This window comes from Panthera tigris, chromosome F2 (assembly GCF_018350195.1).
Source record: "Panthera tigris isolate Pti1 chromosome F2, P.tigris_Pti1_mat1.1, whole genome shotgun sequence".
Taxonomy (NCBI): Eukaryota; Metazoa; Chordata; class Mammalia; order Carnivora; family Felidae; genus Panthera; species Panthera tigris.
This window is the reverse complement of record NC_056676.1, coordinates 75,837,224-75,857,202: the sequence shown is the minus strand read 5'-3', so window position 1 is coordinate 75,857,202 and position 19,979 is coordinate 75,837,224. Positions and strand designations below refer to the sequence as shown.

At 43.4% G+C, this 19,979-nt stretch overlaps 1 protein-coding gene and 1 non-coding gene across 3 annotated transcripts in view; one reads left to right on the top strand and one right to left on the bottom strand.

Annotated features, from left to right (window-relative positions):
- Window positions 1-19,979, bottom strand: part of KHDRBS3 (KH RNA binding domain containing, signal transduction associated 3) — a 189,769-nt gene that overhangs the window by 64,470 nt on the left and 105,320 nt on the right. For both annotated transcript variants that reach the window (XR_006212771.1, XM_042972650.1), the window contains exon 6: window positions 3,797-3,992. Coding sequence is in view for 1 of the 2 variants with exons in the window: in XM_042972650.1 (XP_042828584.1) it covers window positions 3,797-3,992 (196 nt within the window). In the remaining variant the exon portion in view is untranslated. The remainder of the gene's footprint in view (window positions 1-3,796; window positions 3,993-19,979) is intronic.
- Window positions 6,576-6,678, top strand: LOC122235203. Its single transcript, XR_006213328.1, has one exon. It is a non-coding gene; the product is annotated as a U6 spliceosomal RNA (small nuclear RNA).

The following is a 19,979-nucleotide window of genomic DNA, read 5'->3' as shown; positions in this document are numbered from 1 at the left end:
TGGGATAATTGTCTTAAAGATTAACTTCAACTTTCTCACTTGCCACATGAATGAATTAACTATTTGAGGCGGTTACAGGATCCTACGCTTTCTAAGTTGGGTATCTTTCGGTGCACCCACTTAATCTAAAATCCTACAAGCAAACAAATTTCCTCGTTTAAAATTATGATTGCTTTCCCCTTCTCATGCTCCAAAGCTAAGCATGTTGTGATTAATCTTCAGGATTTCAAACGGGACCAACGGCCAATGTCTGGGAATATGCCAGATGCTGCAAGGCTATATTTAGAGGGAGTGGAAGTAAGAAATTAAATTCAAGTCAGGTGAGGAAACGAAGAGGGGTCAAAAGCACACGCCGTGAGGCAAGGAGGCTGTCTCCTCCTCACACCAGAGCCCAACACTGTTGGCTGTGCACAGCGTCCAGCTACTGAAGCTTTCACTCTAACACCGCGGAGGGCTTGTAAAATGCTAGGGGAGACATGGAAAATCCTTGCTCTTGGCTATGAACTTCAGTAAGTATTCCCAAGAGCAACAGATACAAATTAAGAGAGAAAGGTATAGTACATAATCTAAACTCTTCATGGAAGTAATTTAATTCGAGGAAGCAAGTGCACTCAGGATAGTACAGCTGACCCCTGAGCAACATGAGGTAAGCAGCGTTGACCCCATGCAGTTGAAAATGTGTGTGTGTAACATCTGACCACCCAAAAACCTAACTAATGGGGGCGCCTGGGTGGCTTGGTCGGTTGAGCGTTTGACTTCGGCTCAGGTCACGATCTCGCAATTCATGGGTTCGAGCCCCGTGTCGGGGCCTGTGCCGACAGCTCAGAGCCTGGAGCCTGCTTCAGATTCTGTGTCTCCCCCTCTCTCTCTTTCCCTCCCCTGCTTGCACTCTCTCTCTCTCTCTCTCTCTCTCTCAAAAATAAACATTAGAAAAAATTCAAAACTCTAACTACTCATAAATAGCTTACTGCTGACCAGAAGTCTTACCAATAACAGAAAGAGTTGATTAGCACATACTTTGTATGTTGTGTGTATTATATACTGTACTCTTATGATAAAGTAACCCAGAGAAAAGAAGGTATCATGAAGAAAATCATAAGGAAGAGAAAATACACTTATAGTAATGTACTGTAATTATCAGGAAAATCCACACATGGCTAGACCCATGCAGTCCAAACCTGTGTTGGTCAAGCATCAGCTGTATTTCTTTTGTGCGTGTGTCCTACTCCACCACCTATAGCACACTCTCAAAGCAGTCACGTGTGCAAGTTACTGCATGAACTTGATGAAACCGCCAGGGCCACACTCCAGGTAAATTCAAACCAAGACAGCAAACGTGGTCATCGGTTATTTGAAGGCAACACTGCCGCGTGGCAGAAAGGCAATCGCGTGGCAGAAAGGCAACCGTGTTGGAACCGCGGCCGCGGCGACAGTTAGTGCCTGGACGAGGGCCAGGCGAGGGGGGGCATCCGAACAGCGAAGGCCACCTTTCTCCTACAAGCTCTCCAGCCCTGTCTGCTCCTGAAAGCACACAAGTGTCCTTCTGCACGGCCCCTGTCCCATCATCCACTGTAGTGAATGGAAAGGGGGGTGAATTAACGCAAGACAGTACTCAGAACAATCGTTACGATGCCTTTCCCATTTGTTCATTTATCAATAAAAATCAGAGCTACAAATAGAAAAAGAAACAAGGGCCTTAAATTTCTCCCTCCCTTTTCTCCCCTGGACTTGAGCCTTTCAAGAAATATTTACCTGTATTCATCTAATTTCATCCTAGAAATCATTTTTTTAAAAAATTATTTATTTTGAGTGAGAGAGAGAGCTTGTGTGAACGCAAGCAGGGAAGGGGCAGAGAGCAAGGGGGAGAGAGACTCTCCAACAGGCTCCCCGCTGCCAACACAGAGCCTGATGCGGGACTCGGTCTCACGAACTGGGAGATCGTGACCTGAACCCAAATCGAGAGTCAGATACTTAACAGACTGAGCCACCCAGTCGCTCCTAATTTCATTCCAGACTGACTGGGGTGTACACACCGAGAGAGAGGACATGCGCCTCATTCACACAGCAGGAATTCAGTAGATCTTCTTGAGCGGAAAGGTGAAGTAATGCGTGGGAAGAAGGCAACAGCTCCTTCTGAAATGTGATTATGAAGCCACACAAGGACCTTGCCTGACTCATACCACATGGATGGTGCAGTGGGCCCAGGATCCGGGTTTTCCACACCCTCTGCCTGACAATTAAGGCAGCACCATCCAGCCAGAACCACATTAATCCAAACCTGAGAGAACTCAACCAACGTAAGCTGAGCTGGAAAACCAAAGACACAGGCCCTACTAAGAGAAACTGAATAGCACTTTCTTCCCTTTGTAGTCTCTGCTATTTGCAAGGCACTCTGCATTTGTGGGAGAGCTTGAGGCATGATGATTACTGTCATTTGGTGGGAATACTGGGAAATAGGAACATGTCAGACTGTAAGGAAAACAAGGAGAAGAAGTGGAGGCCACGTCCTTCTCCAACTGAACAGCAAAATGGCGAAAGTACCGTGAGATTTATTTGTTAAGTATAATTCGCTGAGTTCCCGGGAGCCACTCTCTGCCAGGTATAGAGAGACAGAAGCTAACAGTCCCTGCCCCTCCAGAAGTCGTTGTGCAGGTGGGAAAGAGACACGTGATCGAGACACATGACCTCAGCAGTAACACTCAATACATCAGCTCCCACCTCCTCTGAATTCCCCTCATGAGAGCTGAGCTAGGTCTAGCAAGACAGACAGGAAGTACGAGATGAGATTCGAGGCAGAGAAAGCAGCACGAGGAAAGATCTGGAAGCCTGAGGGGACACAGCATATTCAGGGAATTATAAAAAGTTCAGTTCGCCCAGGGCGAAGACTGCTCTTTCCAGTGGCTGTGGACCAAGCTGCAGATGTTGTCTGTGGCCCAGAGAGTTAATGCAGACTTTTAGACACCGTGCAATGAGGTGCCGAGCACCCAGCAAGAAATTTCCCTGACTTAAAACATGAGAGCCCATCGGCTCTTGCTTTTAGCCTCGTCACCGCTTCTCTTTCCTTGACAACAGCTCCTGTATTTTTTCTTTAATACTTTCAGCCAGTAATAAGAAACATCTATCCACTACTTATTTTCCTTATTTATGTTAAACTCAGAGGTCAGAGGAAGAATCCCAGGCGGGTTGCATTCTTATTAAAAAACTCCTCTGCCCTTCCCCTCCACCCAGTTTTCACGGATATATTTTCTTTCTCTTATGTTAAGTAAGTCTATGAACCATATCAAAGAATTATGGAATGGTAAGTGGAAAAACTAATTTGCATTAATATAAAAAAATTGGGAACTTTTGTTTTCTTTGCTGAAAAACATTTCAACTATGAATCCATATTCAGCAGCAGCCCTTCAGAGGAAACACTTGAGGGTGAAAACAACTCGGTATGTGGAAGTGATTATTTTTTAAATGATTGGGTTACTCAGAGGCAATCTGGAGTGGACTATGAACAAATGTTACTTTAAAGTCCTGTAAGAGCTCGATAGCGTGTCTCCTTGATCCTGGTCTTGAACCTTCCCACTGGCCCCAATTCATCTTCCCTATCTTAGCTGTAAGCTACCTGATCTAAGAGATTATTTCTTTTTCATTTCTTATACTTCAAGTATCACATCTTATTTAGCACTCGAAAAATGTTTGCTGAACCGAGGTGGAATGTTCAAGAACCACAACAAGGTAAGGGGGGCCACTGGTTACAACATGCAATGCTATGTGAGGATTGCGTCAATCACATGACACCTTTACTTACATAATCTCCGTAGGTCTCTTGTGTTGGGGGTGGCGGCGGAGGTCTGTACCCAGTTGGGGGCACTCCTCTTGCTCTGGGAGTGAGAAGCCCTCTTCCCCGACTCACTGGCCCTCGGGTGGAAAGGACTCCCCTGGAAGCCGGCGTCCCTCGTGGTACACCAACTCCAACTGGCCGGGCTGTGACTCCTCCCCTTCCCCTGTAAGCAAGAGGGTCAAGTTAGCAATCTTCATCATAGTCTCTACCATTCCATGGTTCACATGCATTTATACCTCAGAAAAATCAATGCCCCGTATTTCTGTAAAAAGAAACAAGGAAACCACACACAAAGTAAAAACTAAAGCAAATGAGAAAGAGCTATCTACCAAAAGGAAGCCAAGTCACTTAGGCAGCTTATCCAGCAGCGATAAATATAATAACATCAAAGCATCCCCAAGACTCAATTTCTGGCTAAAATACAGAGTAGGAAGCTATGGACATCTGGGAAGGCTGCATCCACTCGGGACCCAGGCCGGGGTCACATCCAACCTCCATGCCAACACTATGAGCTGGGCTGCATTCTGCTTATCTATCAACAAGGAAACTGAGGCTGGAGAGATCTTCAAACTGAGAACACATAACTAGCAAAGCTAGGGACCAAAATATACATCAGAGTGCCATGAAAGAGAAAATTAAACGTACCTTGCCAAATAATGTATCTACCACAGAGTAATTTAAGATACCATTCTTTTTTTGTTAAACACCCTTCTCAAACTGAATAAACAGATATTTTCTGAAGTAGAATTCAACATGTGTATTTACGTATTTCTAACATAAAATATGAGATTTCAAGTCAGAGAGCAAGGAAGGAGGCTGTACCAAAAATAGCCCAGAAAAGCAAAAACCTGAGAAAATGTGCAAGGTCTATGAAGAAATGACAGAAAAATGAGGCTAAGACAGAGAATAAAAGATTTGGCCTCATCCATCTCCCACGGACAACATCCCCCAAATAAAGAGAACTGTCCTAGATAACATGGCTGCCTGCGCATCTCCTATCTCCTTCTTTAGTTTCATTGGGATAGCAAATACACTGCTAAAGACTTAACAGAGAAAATTAACAAAACCAAAAGCTGGTTCTTTGAAAGGTTCAATAAAATTGATAAACCTCTAGGTGTGCTAAACAAGAAAAATAAACAGTACCAGAAATGAAACAGGGTCATCACTACTGACCCCAAGGACATTAAAGGATACGAAAGGAAGATTAGAAACAATTTTAGGCTCAAGAAATGTGTTAACTTAGATGAAATGCACCAGTTCGCTGAGATATACAAATGACTAAATCCCACAAGTAGATAATTAAATAATCTGAAATATCTATTAAAGAACTTTAATAAAAGAGTAATAATCTTAAAAAAAAAAAGCACCAAACTCCAATGGAATTCACTGAATGAATTCTTTCATATATTAAAGAAAGAAAGAATATCAGTTCTCTACAATCTCTTCCAGAAAATAAAAATCAGAGGGAATACTTCCTTAACTCCTTCTATGAAGCTGGTCATTAAAAGTGCCTCCTGAAAATTACTCCTGCATTACTACTCAGACACTGGGCCAACGGGGAGGACAGAAGTAACTGGTCTCTGCTTAGTCCTGAACCCTGGTGGGGACCTAGCAGAGGAGGCACCTCTCGAGATCTTTTTTCTAAGTCCCCTTCTGGGAGCCACAACTGGCCAAAGGGTTGGGTGGGGGGAACATGGGGGTCTAGAGAGGATGCCACAGGACTGGCTTAGCTGATTATCTAACCTCCCCAAGAAGAGATATGTCATCCAAGGGGGAACACGGATAAGGCTCTCTGATAACCAAAGCCATTAAAGACTTTAAGAAATGGGGGGGGAGAAAAAAAACAACAACCCATAAATCATGATCTTTTCAAGAACAAAGGTGTACAATTCCTCAAAAGTAGTAGCAAATTAAATCCAACAATATATCAAAAAATTATATACCATGACCAAATGGGATTTATTCCAGGTATGTAAGGCGAGTTCAACACTAGGAAACCAATGTGATCGACCACATCAACAAGGTTTAAAGAAAAAAAAAAAAATCATATAATCATAAAGAGCAGAAAAAGCATCTAACAAAATGCAATACCAATTCATGAAAAAAATCAGCAAAGTAGGAAGAAGAAAATTTCCTCAAGTTGAAAAAAAAATCTACAAAAACCTACAGCTACTATCATACTGAATGGTGACAAACTGAATACTTTCCCCTTAGGACTGGGAACAAGGCAAGGGTGGCCACCCTTACTACTCCTATTCAACGTGTACTGGAAGTCCTAATTCAATAAAAAGGAATAAAACTTGTAAGATTGTGGAAGAAGAAATAAAATTTTATTTACAGGTGACATAATTTCTATGTGAAAATCCCCAAAGAATCAACCATAACAAAATAAAACAAAGCAGCCAAAAACTCCTAGAGTTTATTTTTTTTATGTTTATTTATTTATTTTTGGGAAAGAGTGAGTACGTGCACATACATGTGAGCAGGGGAGAGGCAGAGAGAGGCAGAGAGAGAGAAGAGACAGAGACAGAGAGAGAATGAATGAATGAATGAATGAATGAATGAATCCGGGGCTTGATTCCATGACTGCGAGATCATGACCTGGGCTGAAATCAAGAGTCAGATGCTTAAATGACTGAGGCACTCAGGTACCCCCTCCTAGAGCTTATTAATAAGCATAAAAACAAGGTCTTGGAATACAAAGCTAGTAAGTCAACAATACATACTCATATATATTTTACAGTACTCATTTTTGCAAGGTATATCCTAAAATTGGAACAATACAGAGAAGATTAGCCCAGTCCCTGCTCGAGAATGACATACCAATTTGTGAAGTGTTTTAGATTTTCCTATGCATGTGTGCGGGCAAGGGGCCTATGGGAAATATCTATACCTTCCTATCAATTTTGCTGTGGACCCGAAACCGCTCTAAAACAGTAAAGTCTTTAAAAAAAATACATAATAACATTTATTAAAGCAACAAAAGAAATGGTTTAGTACATATCTAACAAAATATGTACAAGTGTTCTATGTAGAAAACCATAAAACTGTGATGAAATAAATCAAAGGAGAATAATCCCATGCGTAATCGTTGTTAGAGTCAATTCTTGCTAATTCTTCCCAGCTCGACCTACAGACTCAGTGTAATCCCAATCAAGATCCCAGAGAGCCACGCTGTAGACTGACAAACGTATTCTAGAGAATACGTAGAAAGGCAAGACCCAGAACAGACGACAAAATACCGAAGAAGAACATGCTGGAGCACTCACAGTATCTGATTTTAAGACTTATTATAAAGCTGCGGTAATCAAGATAGTTAAGTATTGATGGAAAAACAGACACACAGAACAACGGAACCAAAGACAGCCCTGACACCGATCCAAAGAAATGTAGTCAAGTGACTACTGACCAAGGAGCAGAGACAATTCAGTGGAGAAACAAGTCTTTTCACCAAATGGTGCTAAAACAAATGCATATCCATAGGCCTCAAAAAAATAAATAAATAAATAAAAAATAAAATAAAAAAATAAAGAAGAAAGAAAAAATAAAAGAACCCAGACACATCCTTCACAAAAATTACCTCAAAATGGATTTTGCTTATTTTTTTAAATATAATGTATTGTCAAGTTAGCTGACATACAGTGTGTCAAGCATGCTCTTGGTAGGTTCCCGTGATTCATCGCTTACATATGACACCCAGTGCTCATCTCAACAAGTGCCCTCCTCAATGCCCATCACCCACTTTCCACCCCCCCTTTCCTCCCCCCACCCCCCCCATCAACCCTCAGTTTGTTCTCTATATTTAAGAGTCTCTTATGGTTTGCCTTCCTCTCTGTTCAAAATGGATTTTACACCTAAATGTAAAGTATAAAACTTGTAGAAGAAAATTCAAAAGAAATCAATGTGGGTTTGGTTTGATGAGTTTTTGGATACCATATGAAAAGCATAATCTATGATATAATCTGTGGTAAATTGGACTTTCTTAAAACTAAAAACTTCTGTTCTGAGAAAGACACTGTTAAGAGATGAAAAGACAAATCACAGAAAGGGAGAAAATATTTGCAAAACATATACCTGATAAAAAACAACAACAACAACAACAACAACAAACCTGTATCCAAAATATATAAAGAACTTTTAAAGCTCAGTAAGAAAACCCAATTTAAAAATGGGTAAAAGAACAGACAGCCCACTGAAGAAGTCATACAGATGGCAAATAGCCAAATGTTCTATATCATTTGTCATTAGGGAACTGAAAATTAAAACATATTTATTTGAATAATAAAATCAAAAAACTGAATACACCAACTGATGGTGAGGATGTGAAGGAAAGGTGCTCTCATGCATTGCTCATGGGCACACAGAAGAGGAAGACAGTTTGGCACTTTCTTACAAAGCTAAATGAGATCTTACCACACAATCTGGCAACTGTATTCCTAGGTACTTACCCACCTGATTTGAAAATTTACTTCCACACAAAAACCTGCACAGGAATGTTTATTGCAGCTTTATGCCCTTTAAGAGGAGAATCTACATTCATCAGTTAATGGACATTTGAGCTCTTTTCATAATTTGGCTATTGTTGATAGTGCTGCTATAAACATTGGGGTACCTGTGCCATTATGAATCAGCACTCCTTGTATCCTTTGGGTAAATTCCTAGCAGTGCTATTGCTGGGTCATAGGGTAAAAATTATAAACAGAGAGGGAGGCAAACCATAAGAGACTCGTAAATACACAGAACAAACTGGGGGTTGATGCAGGTAGGGAGGGCAGGGAGAATGGGTGATGGACATTGAGGGCACTTGGCATGAGCACTGGGTGTCGCATGTAAGTGATGAATCACGGGACTCCAAAAGCCAAGAGCACGCTGTATATACACTGTATGTTAGCTAACTTGACAATAAATTATATACTAAAAACAAGTTTGATATTTTATAATTTTTTTTGATGGAAAAAGTACTAAAAAGAAAAATAAGAATCTTCTGGAAGAAAGCTCCTCTCTAGGAATTTTGCTTAACTTGTATGAACTCAAGTGAATCAATTAAAGGTTTTCCCTGACCCCCCGCTCCGAAAAAAAGGGGTGAATGGATAAGCAAGCTAGGGTGCATGCATACAATGGGAGTATTATTTGCAATAAAGAGAAATGAGCTCACAAACCAGGAAACAATATGGATGAATCTAAAATGTTTCTACATGAAAGAATCCAATCTCAAAAGGCTACATATCGTATGATTCCAATTATATGACATACTGGGAAAGAAAAAAACTACACTGATGAGTTAAAACAAATAATCAGTGGCGGACACAGGTTCAGGGGAAGAGGGAAGGTTGAACAGGTAAAGCAGTAGGAACACTTTACGGGGATGAAACTATTTTGTAGGATGCTGAAACGGTGGAGAGGTGACAAAGAATTTGTCAAAACCCACAAAACTTTGTATCACAAAGAGTGAACTTTAATGTATGCAAACTAAAAAAAATATATATATATATATTATTTAGGAAATTGAGGGTTTAGGATGGAATGCTAAATGTGACAAAACATGTGAACTATATTAAAAACATATAAAACACCCTCATGGGGGTGTCTGGTTGCTCAGTTGAGCATCAGATTCTTGATTTTGGCTCAGGTCATGATCTCACGGTTTATGAGATCAACCCCTGTGTCAGGCTACTCATGGAGCCTGCTTGGAATTCTCTCTCTCTCTCTCTCTCTCTCTCTGCCTCTTCCCTGTTCACTTGCTCTCTCTCTCTAAATAAACAAACTTAAAAAAAAAAAACATAAAAAAAAAAACACCGTTCTGAAGTTGAGAGGAAAAATGAATTTAGAAACGAGTGAAGTTTCTAAGTTAAAGGCAAAAAAAGCTGTATGTAAGCACTGCTCTAGGTGACAGAGTTATTTCCCACGAGAAGGGGTGCAGGTGCACGTACGATTCCGAGACACTATGCATGTGCACTGGATGGACGATGATGGAAGCCACGCCGCGTTGGAGTGAAGGTTATAGATAAGCAAGGGGCAGAGGCTAGAGTGGGCAATAAAGGCAATGGATTAGAAGTGGACACGTTAGTATGAACTCTTGACTCATTTACTATAGATACAGACAGTGAATCGCAGAAATATGCACAGACGTGTATATACACGTGGCCTCGTAGCATACACGTTTCCTCGCTCTGACAGCTGAGAGGGCTTGGACGCAAGGACATCCCAGCAGCAGCAAGCAGAACCAGCACCCAGCTCTGGTCTCTGATACCGATCTCCAACAAAAGGAACCACGGCTCCTTGGAGAAATGGCCGATCCCGGTATGCAAGACGCTGCGGCAGCAACTTGCAGAGCAGAAAGTAAGGGTACTCGGGGCACCTGGGTGGGTCCCTCAGGTAAGCGTCTGATTCTTGATTGTGGCTCAGGTCATGATCTCACAGTTCCTGAGTTGAAGTCCCGCACTGGGCTCTGCGCTGACTGACAGTGTGAAGCCTGCCTGGGACTGTCTCCCTCCCTCCCTCCCTCTCTCTCCCCCCGCCCCCGCTTGTGATGCACACTCTCTCTCTCTCCCTCTCTCAAAATAAATAAATTTTAAGAAACTGTTAAAAAGTAGTAAGCAAGTACTCGAAAATAAGTAAATAAACAAATGCATAAATAACCAACAAAAAGAATAATGAGTGTATGTGGAAGGAGCAGGGAGGAGCCAACTGAAAGAGCTCTCAATGGCCAAAGCTGAAACAATCTGAGTTAAAAAAAAAAAAAAAAAAAAAAAAAAAAAAAAAGCAGTACTGGGTTTTAACCCGATGTATAAAATGTAGAAATATGCAAAAGTCTACACTGACATAAACAAATGACTGAAATAATAATGGGAGAGAAGAGAAACATCTTCCGATAATTTATGAAGATATCCCACCCTTCAAAGGGGGGCGGGGGAGGAGTAACTGTAAATGGGAAACCCTTCAAGTATGACCTCAGCCAGGTTACCAAGGCAACGTCGGCAGTACTATGTCATGTGGACAGTATGAACCCTCAACATGTGATGAAAATGACACTTCACCTTTGTGGTTTTTGTTCCCTGAAACCATAAGGCCCAGCTGATCTGGAGAAAAAATATTAAACCAACCCCGAACGAGGGACATCTTACAAAAAACCTGGCCAGTACTTCTCAAAACTTTAAGGTCATCGAAAAGATGCAAAATCTAAAAGACTTTTTCACTCTTAGGTAACTTGTATTATTCCTTTTATACATATTATAAATTAGGTCTTTTTTGTTCGTCCTAGGCCATAAAAATTGGCACACCAAAAGTGGTGGTCAAGAGAAAGGACACTGAAGTCAGATCTGAATTCAATTTCTGACTGCACCTACTGGCTCAACTTCTGTCTTCCAGCTAATATTCAAACTAATCGACAGTCTAAACTTTCCAAGCCAGTTTCCTCCACTGCCAAGTGAGTTACACAACCCGTTTCTTAGTGGTACAGTGCGGGAAAATGACCCAAGACACAGAAAGTACCTAACACATCCCCTACTCAATCAAGATCAACAATGTATATAAATTTCAATCACTCTGAACAACAATGATGATGACACTATAATTTCTATAGTCTTACTCATCTTTTTATATGCAGTGTGTATCTAGAAAACGCTTCAATGTGATTAGAGAAAAGAATAATTTCTACATATAGCACATAATTCCTGTGTGATATTTCATTTAATCTGAGTATATTCAAACTAATTAAGCCTCCTGCTTCCTTAGCTAATACCCCATCCCTGCCATCCAAGTTAGCATATGGACCACAAAATATTCAGCATGTTTTCTGAATCTATGAATTTATGTTTTCCATCAAACTGAAAGACACAAATTTATATATTCAAGAAGCTCACAATTCTTTCCCAGCATCATCAACATTGTTTGTTTATGTGCCCTCGGAGTATATGGAATCATACTAAAATATCTGTAGCAGAATTTCAGACAAGTCATTTGATGTATGTGGCTCTTGACACTTAACTACGGAAGATCCTTTGAAGATTCCTTTTTTAAAATATTTATTTATTTATTTATTTATTTATTTATTTATTTATTTGTTTATCTCTTTAAGTAATCTCTATACTCAACGTGGGGCTTGAACTCATGACCCCAAGATCAAGAGTGGCATATGCACTCCACTGATTGAGCCAGCCAGGTGCCCCCGAAGATTAGTTTTTAAGTATGACATTCCATGAGAATTGTGTGGTTTTAAGCCCTCACCCCTCCACCCCCCCAGCGAGAGGAAATGAGGGAAAGAAGCGTACAAACCTAAGAGTCTGACCACGCTGCGGAGGACGCACAAATGCTACAAATGAAGCTCCGGGGACAGATTAACAGCAGGACTGCTGACATGGGGACAAGGATGAGATCCTGATAATCAGTGGGGACTTATTAATTTTCTACTAGAAAACTTGGTTCAAATTGATAAAATCAGGTTGCTACACTGATCAGAATGAGGCTAACAAGAAAGCAGGAAGATCTCACATCTGAACAGAAAGTTTCATGAGCAGAGGAACAGGTGTGATTGCCAACGGTTCTTTCTGTTTGCCATCTTCAGCAGCGTGGCCCTGGTTTCTGGCTTGAAACTCGGATATGGAAATAGTCTAGAAAGGTTTGTCAGCAGGTACCTTTGCGGGAAGAGTGCTTTGAAGGACTGAATACAAAGGTATGGATGAATCAGGAACTAATTATTTATAGATTCATAATCTATAGATGAACCTATAGATTGTTGATAGATTTTAGGATGTGATGAAAAAGCACAGGCTTTGAGTTCCAACATCTCTATACTCTCAAATCTACTGTCAGTTAGTTGCTGAGCCCAGCTTTCTACCCATAAAGCAGCGTCAATGGCACCTAGCTCTTGCAGATGGTGAGGTTTACCCACGTGCTATATAAAGTGCCTAGCTTAACATAGGCACGTAGTAAGCGGTAATTATTACGCAGACTTCCACTCGGATTCTGAATTGGGAGTCCTGACACCTTCCTTCGGCTGCGCACCAGAGGACGAGGACAGACGAAGGTACAGCTCATCACCCAGTGAGCACCTTTATGTACCCTCCGTGCATTTAGCAGAGATGATGCAGACTGGGAGAGAAAGAGCATAACCACATACTATCGTCCTGTTTGGCTTCTGTCTAGGAATCTCCTGGGGAGCAAAAAGTAGAGGGCGAAATGGTGAATTTGGTGGCGGGAGCCCTGGATGATGAGGCTGGCCCCGGCTGACCACAGGCTGGGTGCCCGAGGGAGCCAACGGCAGCATCCTACTTTGGTACCACGGCTATCACAGTGGGAAGCAGACCTGCCCAGAGAGCTGTCATCTGAGGCCAACGCCCTGATGCACCAGCGACCGCAGGGATAATTTATTTCTCCGAGAGACTCCTTAACAAACACATTGACAACTTTTCTTCATCCCTGGGGTTTTCTGAGAGTGAAGCTTAATCATTCCGAGACTTTCCTTTCTTGCCGGGGGCTGACAAGTGAGTGAGAGGCTAGATAAAAGGAAACAGGGAGCAGAGCTTGCAGTTAGGATCCCTCAGAACGTGCAGGAGAAATCGTCAGAGCCAATGAAGACTGACGCTTCCAGAAGCCTCTGGCAGCCCTTATTCTTTGCACCTTTAGTGATGATCTGAAATGTGTTTCTAGGGCAGTTCACACGCTTCTTGAGCGTCCTCGTCACCCAGGACTTGTGTCAGGGCGGAGTCGGAGTGGGCAGGCCTAGGCTGGGGACTATTATCCTGCATTTCCGAGAAGCTCTCAAGTGCTGTTGCTGCTGGTTTGAACCCAGAAGTGACAGACCTGTTACTAAACCCAACGGTTACCACTTTGTTCTGCGATCCATCCAATCTCCAATCTGTTTTACTGTCCTACATTGCACAGAGTATAAAATAAATCTAAGGCAATTTGTTTCTTCTCCAAGAAGTTACCAACTGGTTATTATTGACAATATAAGACAGTGTGTGAGAAGCAAAATCTCTCATAAAGTGCAAGAAATGTGTCCATCTTCCCTTCCATCCCTGAAGACAGAGAGCTCACTCCTTACTCTGAAGCCTGTCACTGTCTTCCAGCTCTGTTGGCATGTTTTTACTCTTCGTCCTTATTTAAAAATAAAAACAGTGAAAGTCTCTATCATTTCTAACTAACAGCCCTATTTCTTTCGGCCTCTGGCACTATCCAGGGCAAGTCTTCTTCCCGTCTGATGACAATGAATTGATAATGAAGGAGCTTCAGGGAGATGTGTACTTTGCCCAAGGTCCTCCAGAAGAATTCAACTTGTAGTGTGGGATCATTGTGAGTAATCAGAAAAGAACTTATGGCACGGTTCGGGCTTGAACGGGACATGAAAACATCAAGCAGGGTTTGGATTAGTGTGTGCTCGGTGTTCTAGCTCCATTTTACCGCCGAGGAAACGACGGCTTAGCCCGGGAGAAACGCCCTGGCTTGAAAGAGCCACGAAGCCACACTCTAACTCCAAGCCAACTGTCCCCATCTTTTCTGCTTTCCAGTCTTGGTCCCTCTGCCTGGAGTGACTTCCTCTGACACTCTCCTGTCTTATTTCTTTACCTCCCCCCTAAGTTGTTCACACCCACATGCCCCATTTAAAATTCCTTGCACCCTCATTTCTATTTCCATCGCACTTGCTTTCACACCCCCTACCCCTATTGACGCCACCTCTGTCTTAATTACCTATTTCTCTGACTTACACCTGTTAACTTTCTGGACGTCAAAATGATGACTTAGCCACCCCTGTGACGTCAACCCCTGTCACAGAAAGTGCTCCAAGAAAACCTGTGACGTTGAACGACCTGACAGCAGGAAGGGACTGACTGATTTTCAAAGAGGAAGGCAGATGTTCAAACCTCTGGAACCCCGGGTGTGTGGGAGTATGTTCCACGGCTCAGGAACATACTCGCCAGATGCCGTCCGCCCGAAATGGCCTCTGCTTCTCGGGACATCTTGTCCAACGTTATGGTCAGAAAAACTCTGCTGGCAAACTGGGGGTCAGAACCCTTCCTCCAGCGGGCCCCGCAGCCTACAGGAAGGCCCAGAACGTTTATCGGGCCTTAGGCTGCACCTGACACGTACGTGGTCGGCCACGCCGTAACCAGGAGAACCGCGCGTGGCTGCTCTTCTCTGCCCGTCCCTGGCTGGCTGCAGAGTTACAAGCTCTTGTGGGGAAGTTCTCACACTATTTGCAACATTATTTGCCTTGCTTGTTGTCTTCCCAAAGCCTATTAAAAGGATCTGAAAAGAAACCACCCGTTTTCTCCTTTTGTTTCTCCTGAATCACCTCCATTATGGCCACGCACTAATACACTATCAGGGACCCCTGGAAGAAAAAGCCAGTGAGTGGATGCTGACAACGGAGGGAGCAGCTCAGCGGGAGAAAGGTGGTGGAGCTTATGGCAACGAAAGCAGAGAGACTCATTTCCCAGCAAAGTCCCCTAGGATCCTCTGCCCGGGAAGTGGGATACATGTGTCACATACCAATGGGCCTGGGTTTTTATTACACCAGAAGGAAGGAAGGGAAGGTGACTTCTGTTCTGACAGTTTGGTGGTAAAATGTCCTGAGAAGGCAAGGGCCTTCTACTGAAATTTAATCTCAAGAAAGTTTTTTTTTTTTTTTTAATTGAAAATGTCTATAATTTGGGCCAGTAGGAAAATAAATATGCTGTCAATTTCCTATACTCACCCTTTCCTTAATCGAAAAAAAAAAAAAAAAAGACTTCTTGGGGCACCTGGGTGGCTTAGTCGGTTGAGCGTCCAACTTCAACTCAAGTCATGATCTTGTGGTCCGTAAGTTTGAGAGCCCCGCATGGGGCTCGTTTGCTGTCTGCCTGTCAGCACAGAGCCCATTTCGGATCCTCTGTCCCCCTCTCTCTGCTCCTCCCCCACTTGCACTCTCTCAAAAATAAAGAAATATTTAAAAAGAGAACTTTTTAATTAGTAGATTAATCTAAACCATATCATATACTAGGGAAATGTTTAAGACCCTTATATTAACTATTCAGTTTTCCTAATAACAATTCTTATAACTCTACATACTATGAGGGAAAATACATCATTTTCAATCACTGAAACAATCTTTAGTATCCGTGACATCATTCATGATCGGTTTTAAAGAAGAGTGAAATCACGTGAAAATCAACGTGGACAAGGAAACGCAAGTGCCCGTGTCCCACCCGATCCCGCGTGTGGAGGTTATGTAGCGACCTATGCACCTGTGGCTACTTACTGTTCAACACAGCAACTGCTAAAATACGGGCCTTACGAAGACAAGACATCCGTGGAGAACAATCTAACACTGAAACTACAAATAATGCCCCGAAGCTGATAGCTCACACAGTGTCTGACAGATGCTGAAGGCTGCGTGGGGGGTCCCTGGAAACGGTCAAGTCCCATGGCCAACCTGGGAGCTCGCCGCAGCCCCCAGCACCTCGGCATATAGTCTGCAAAGCGCAATCATAAGATTTAACGTGGGACTTCAGTCCACGAAAGGGAAGAGAGAAAGGGGCAGGTAAACCATTTACAGAAACCAGAGCTGAACATTTTCCCAATTTAACGAAAGCTTACAAAAGGCCCCGAGGGACTGCATTGGCTTTGCGCGCGCGCGGTAAAAGCCACCAAGTTCAGCGCCCAGTGCGGAGGCACATGTATTCACTACTCAGAAAGGCAGCTTCATCTGCTTGTTCGGCTCTTCTTCCTGCTGTTTGTGGCGCCCAAGGCGGGGAGATAAGTCTGCCTGCTCCTTGGGAGCAAGGGCCAGATGGCCAGACTAAAGGTCAGTGCGAAAGCAGCACAGAGTAAGCCAGCTGTCGTGAAGAAGGGATAAAAGGGAGCATCCCCCGAGGTCAGGGCGGCTCAGCTCAGACCGCCTGCGGCGGCAGGCCAGGGTGGAGAAGACCGGCCCAAAAGCGTGCTGCCCAGAGCGGCCTCAACTCTCCAGCCTCCTTCTGTGCTGGGGTCCGTGCAAGGAGCTAGGGAGGAGGCATCTCACAGCAGGGTTTCTGGAGGCCCTGCACAGGATGGGCTGGAAGTAAAGAAGCTTCCTTACCTCCTAAGTTAAAAAAGGCATAAGTTTAGTTCTCTCATTTGAAACTGAAAGGAAAGGTTTTATTAAAACACATATCACTTCCCACTGCAGGATTTAATTTTAGATCATTTACATCTTTCAGCAGAAAAGCATCCTGAAGTGGTAACAGTGGGGAACATTCATGACGACTCTCGTAATAACTTGTTCCACTCTGAAATACCAAAATGGTGATAACCACATGACCACCCCTGCAAAGCTAATCCCCTAGTACATTCAGTCAGGTGACAGAGAATTACATTAACACAAAATACTCTGAATGATCAACACTTGACCAGAATGAGCCTAAAGGACCTGCTATTGTACTGTATTCACCTAACAGCTTTTTAATGAGTGACTACTTTAGGCCAGGTCCTAGGACACAAGAGCCCTTGTAGGTTTACATTATAATGAGGAGTAACCAATGAAAAAGGGAACAAACAAGAAAGGTGGAATTCAGTTTAGTAAATGCTACTAAGGAACCCAGACAGGATGCTGTAGACCAGCTCTGGGACTGGGGGATGGTGACTTTGAACAAGGTGACTTTGAACAGCAAGGCTTCTCGGATACCGTGCCTGTGTCTGCCTACCACCGGGTGCCCCAGGGACGAGGTGAGAGCCCGGGTAGTGAAAGTAAAGGGCGTGAGAGGGAAATAAGCTTGGCCAGTTTGCCAGACAGGAAGGAGGGCGGCCTGGCCACAGTACAGGAAAACCACAAGGTCAGAAAGGGCGGGGAGAGTGCCAGATGATGAGGCGCCTGTCATCGAGCCCGGCAGGAGGTTCGGGTGTTCCTGTAACAGCACAGAGAGCCACCGGGGAAACTGAAGCAGGGAGAAGACAAAAATCAACTTGGATTTTAACGCAGTCATTAAGACTGTAAATGAAAACCGGACAAGCAGTGTGGCCAGATTAGGGAGGATGGAAGAGGTGATTAAGGAAAACCAGATTATTTTAGAGGGAGAATCAAAATGGCATTATGGAGGGACTGGCTGCCGCAGAGATCTGCTGGGGACTGGGCACTACGGACACTTCTCCCAAGTTTCAGGACTAGGAAGCACTGGCTTTAATGAGCATGTTTGTCTTTTATTACTTTTTTAGATACTCAGACACAGTGAATTCCACAGCCTTGTCTTCCTCAGCTTTGGTTACAAGGAAGCTCAAAGCACAATTCAAAGACCATCTCTGCGACTGTCCGGAATAACACGTACTCTTGTGTACTAACTTTACCCCTGGGATTTTCGTAATTTTTTATCCTGGTTTCCACATCCATTTATTTTTATTCTGGGAGATGCACAAGTTATGACATGTGATTTAATGAGGAAAAGTAGTAGAATATATATATATGTATATATATATATATATATATATATATATATATATATATATGTAGACGTACTTTCATCACATCTTGTATTAAAAGTACCATCATGGGGGCGCCTGGTGGCTCAGTTGGTGAAGTGTCCGTCTTCAGCCAGGGTCATGATCTCACCATCCTGAGTTCGAGCCCCATGTGGGGCTGTGCACTGACAGCTCAGAGTCTGGAGCCTGTTTTGGATTCTGGGTCTCCCTCTGTCTCTCTGTCCTTCCCCACTCACACTCTGGCTCTTCCTCCAAAATCAATAAACATTAAAAAAATAATAAAATAAAATAAAATAAAATAAAATAAAAGTAACTCTATTAAAAGAAAATGCCGCCTTGTGTCGCAGTAAGAATGCAACGTAAGTGACAGAATCAAAGCTGTGTGGAAGAGATGCAGTGGGAGAATGGGTGGAAGAAGAAACAGATTGTAGATGAAAATGCAAAGGAAGGATCAAAGACAGGGGAGGGGCATGGACTTGGAACCGGGCTGCCGGCGCCCCAGGCCGGCTGGCTTTGGGCAAGTAGTCACTTCCCTGTTTGTAAAATGGTGAGTTAACATAATAGCACCCACCTCACAGGGTTGTTATGAGGCTTGACCTAGTTATTGCCTGTAAAGTGCTGAGCACAGTCCTCAGCAGTAGATGCAAGGCGTTTGTTAAAATGAGTTTCGGTTTGAGACACGAAGATAAGTAGGCTATAAACAAGTGAGGGGCTGAGAGAAGACACAGCAAGAACTCTGGGCAGAGAACAGTGAACAATGTGGGCAAAGGTAGGAAAGGGCGTGAGCTCCAACTTCATGCGACAAGCAGTTTCCAGCCCAGGGTTGAACACAGGAAACAGGGCAGAGCAATCAATACAGACATGTGGAGCGAGGTCTTCAGAAAAAATACAGAAGGGTTTCGAGTACCTCTTCTGGGAACAGGAGTTTTACACTGAAAAAAGCAGGGTATTTGAAAGATGTGGTACCGAGGAAGCCCATAATCGAATGCAGGAGAGAAAGCTCTGCCCAGAGCCGCGCACTGACCAGCCATTACCCCGCCACAAACTACCGCAGGGTTGCATCAGAGAACATTACCTGTCAAGACAATGGAGAGCCTTGAAATGGCAACCGGCCTATATGCTGTCATCAAGACGGACAGTTTTTCATCTGGGCGGCCTGTGGCGTTTCTCCAGACACCATACGCCACAAAACAGAGAGCTTCTGCCCTCCTCATCTGTTCCTCACGTTTTCAACTTAATTCAACACCTGACAACTAAATTAGAGATTACCTTCTGTAAAAACGGTAGATGTGGTTTAAGGAACACAGCATCCCTAAGAAGTGTCATGAACAGTGGCACTGGGTGTGCGCTCTTCTCCACGCTCTCTATTCTGGACACCCATTCTGCGACTGTCGCCTTCTTTAGAAAAAGGGCCTTTGCAGATGTGAGTGTCGGGCAATCTTGAGACGGGAAGAGTACCCTGGATCATCCAGATAGGCCCTGAATACCATCACAGGGAAGAGGGAAGCACACGGGGATCAAAGACAGATGTGACAGAAATCAACACGCAGGTGGAGGGAGACACCAGAGGCACGCGGCCACGAGTCAAGAAAGATCAGCAGGCACGAGACACTGGAAGGGACAAGGAAAGGATTCTCTTCTAGAGGGGGGACACTAACACCTTGACTGCGGTCCGACAATACTGATTTTGGACATGCGGCCCCCACAACTGTGATCAATC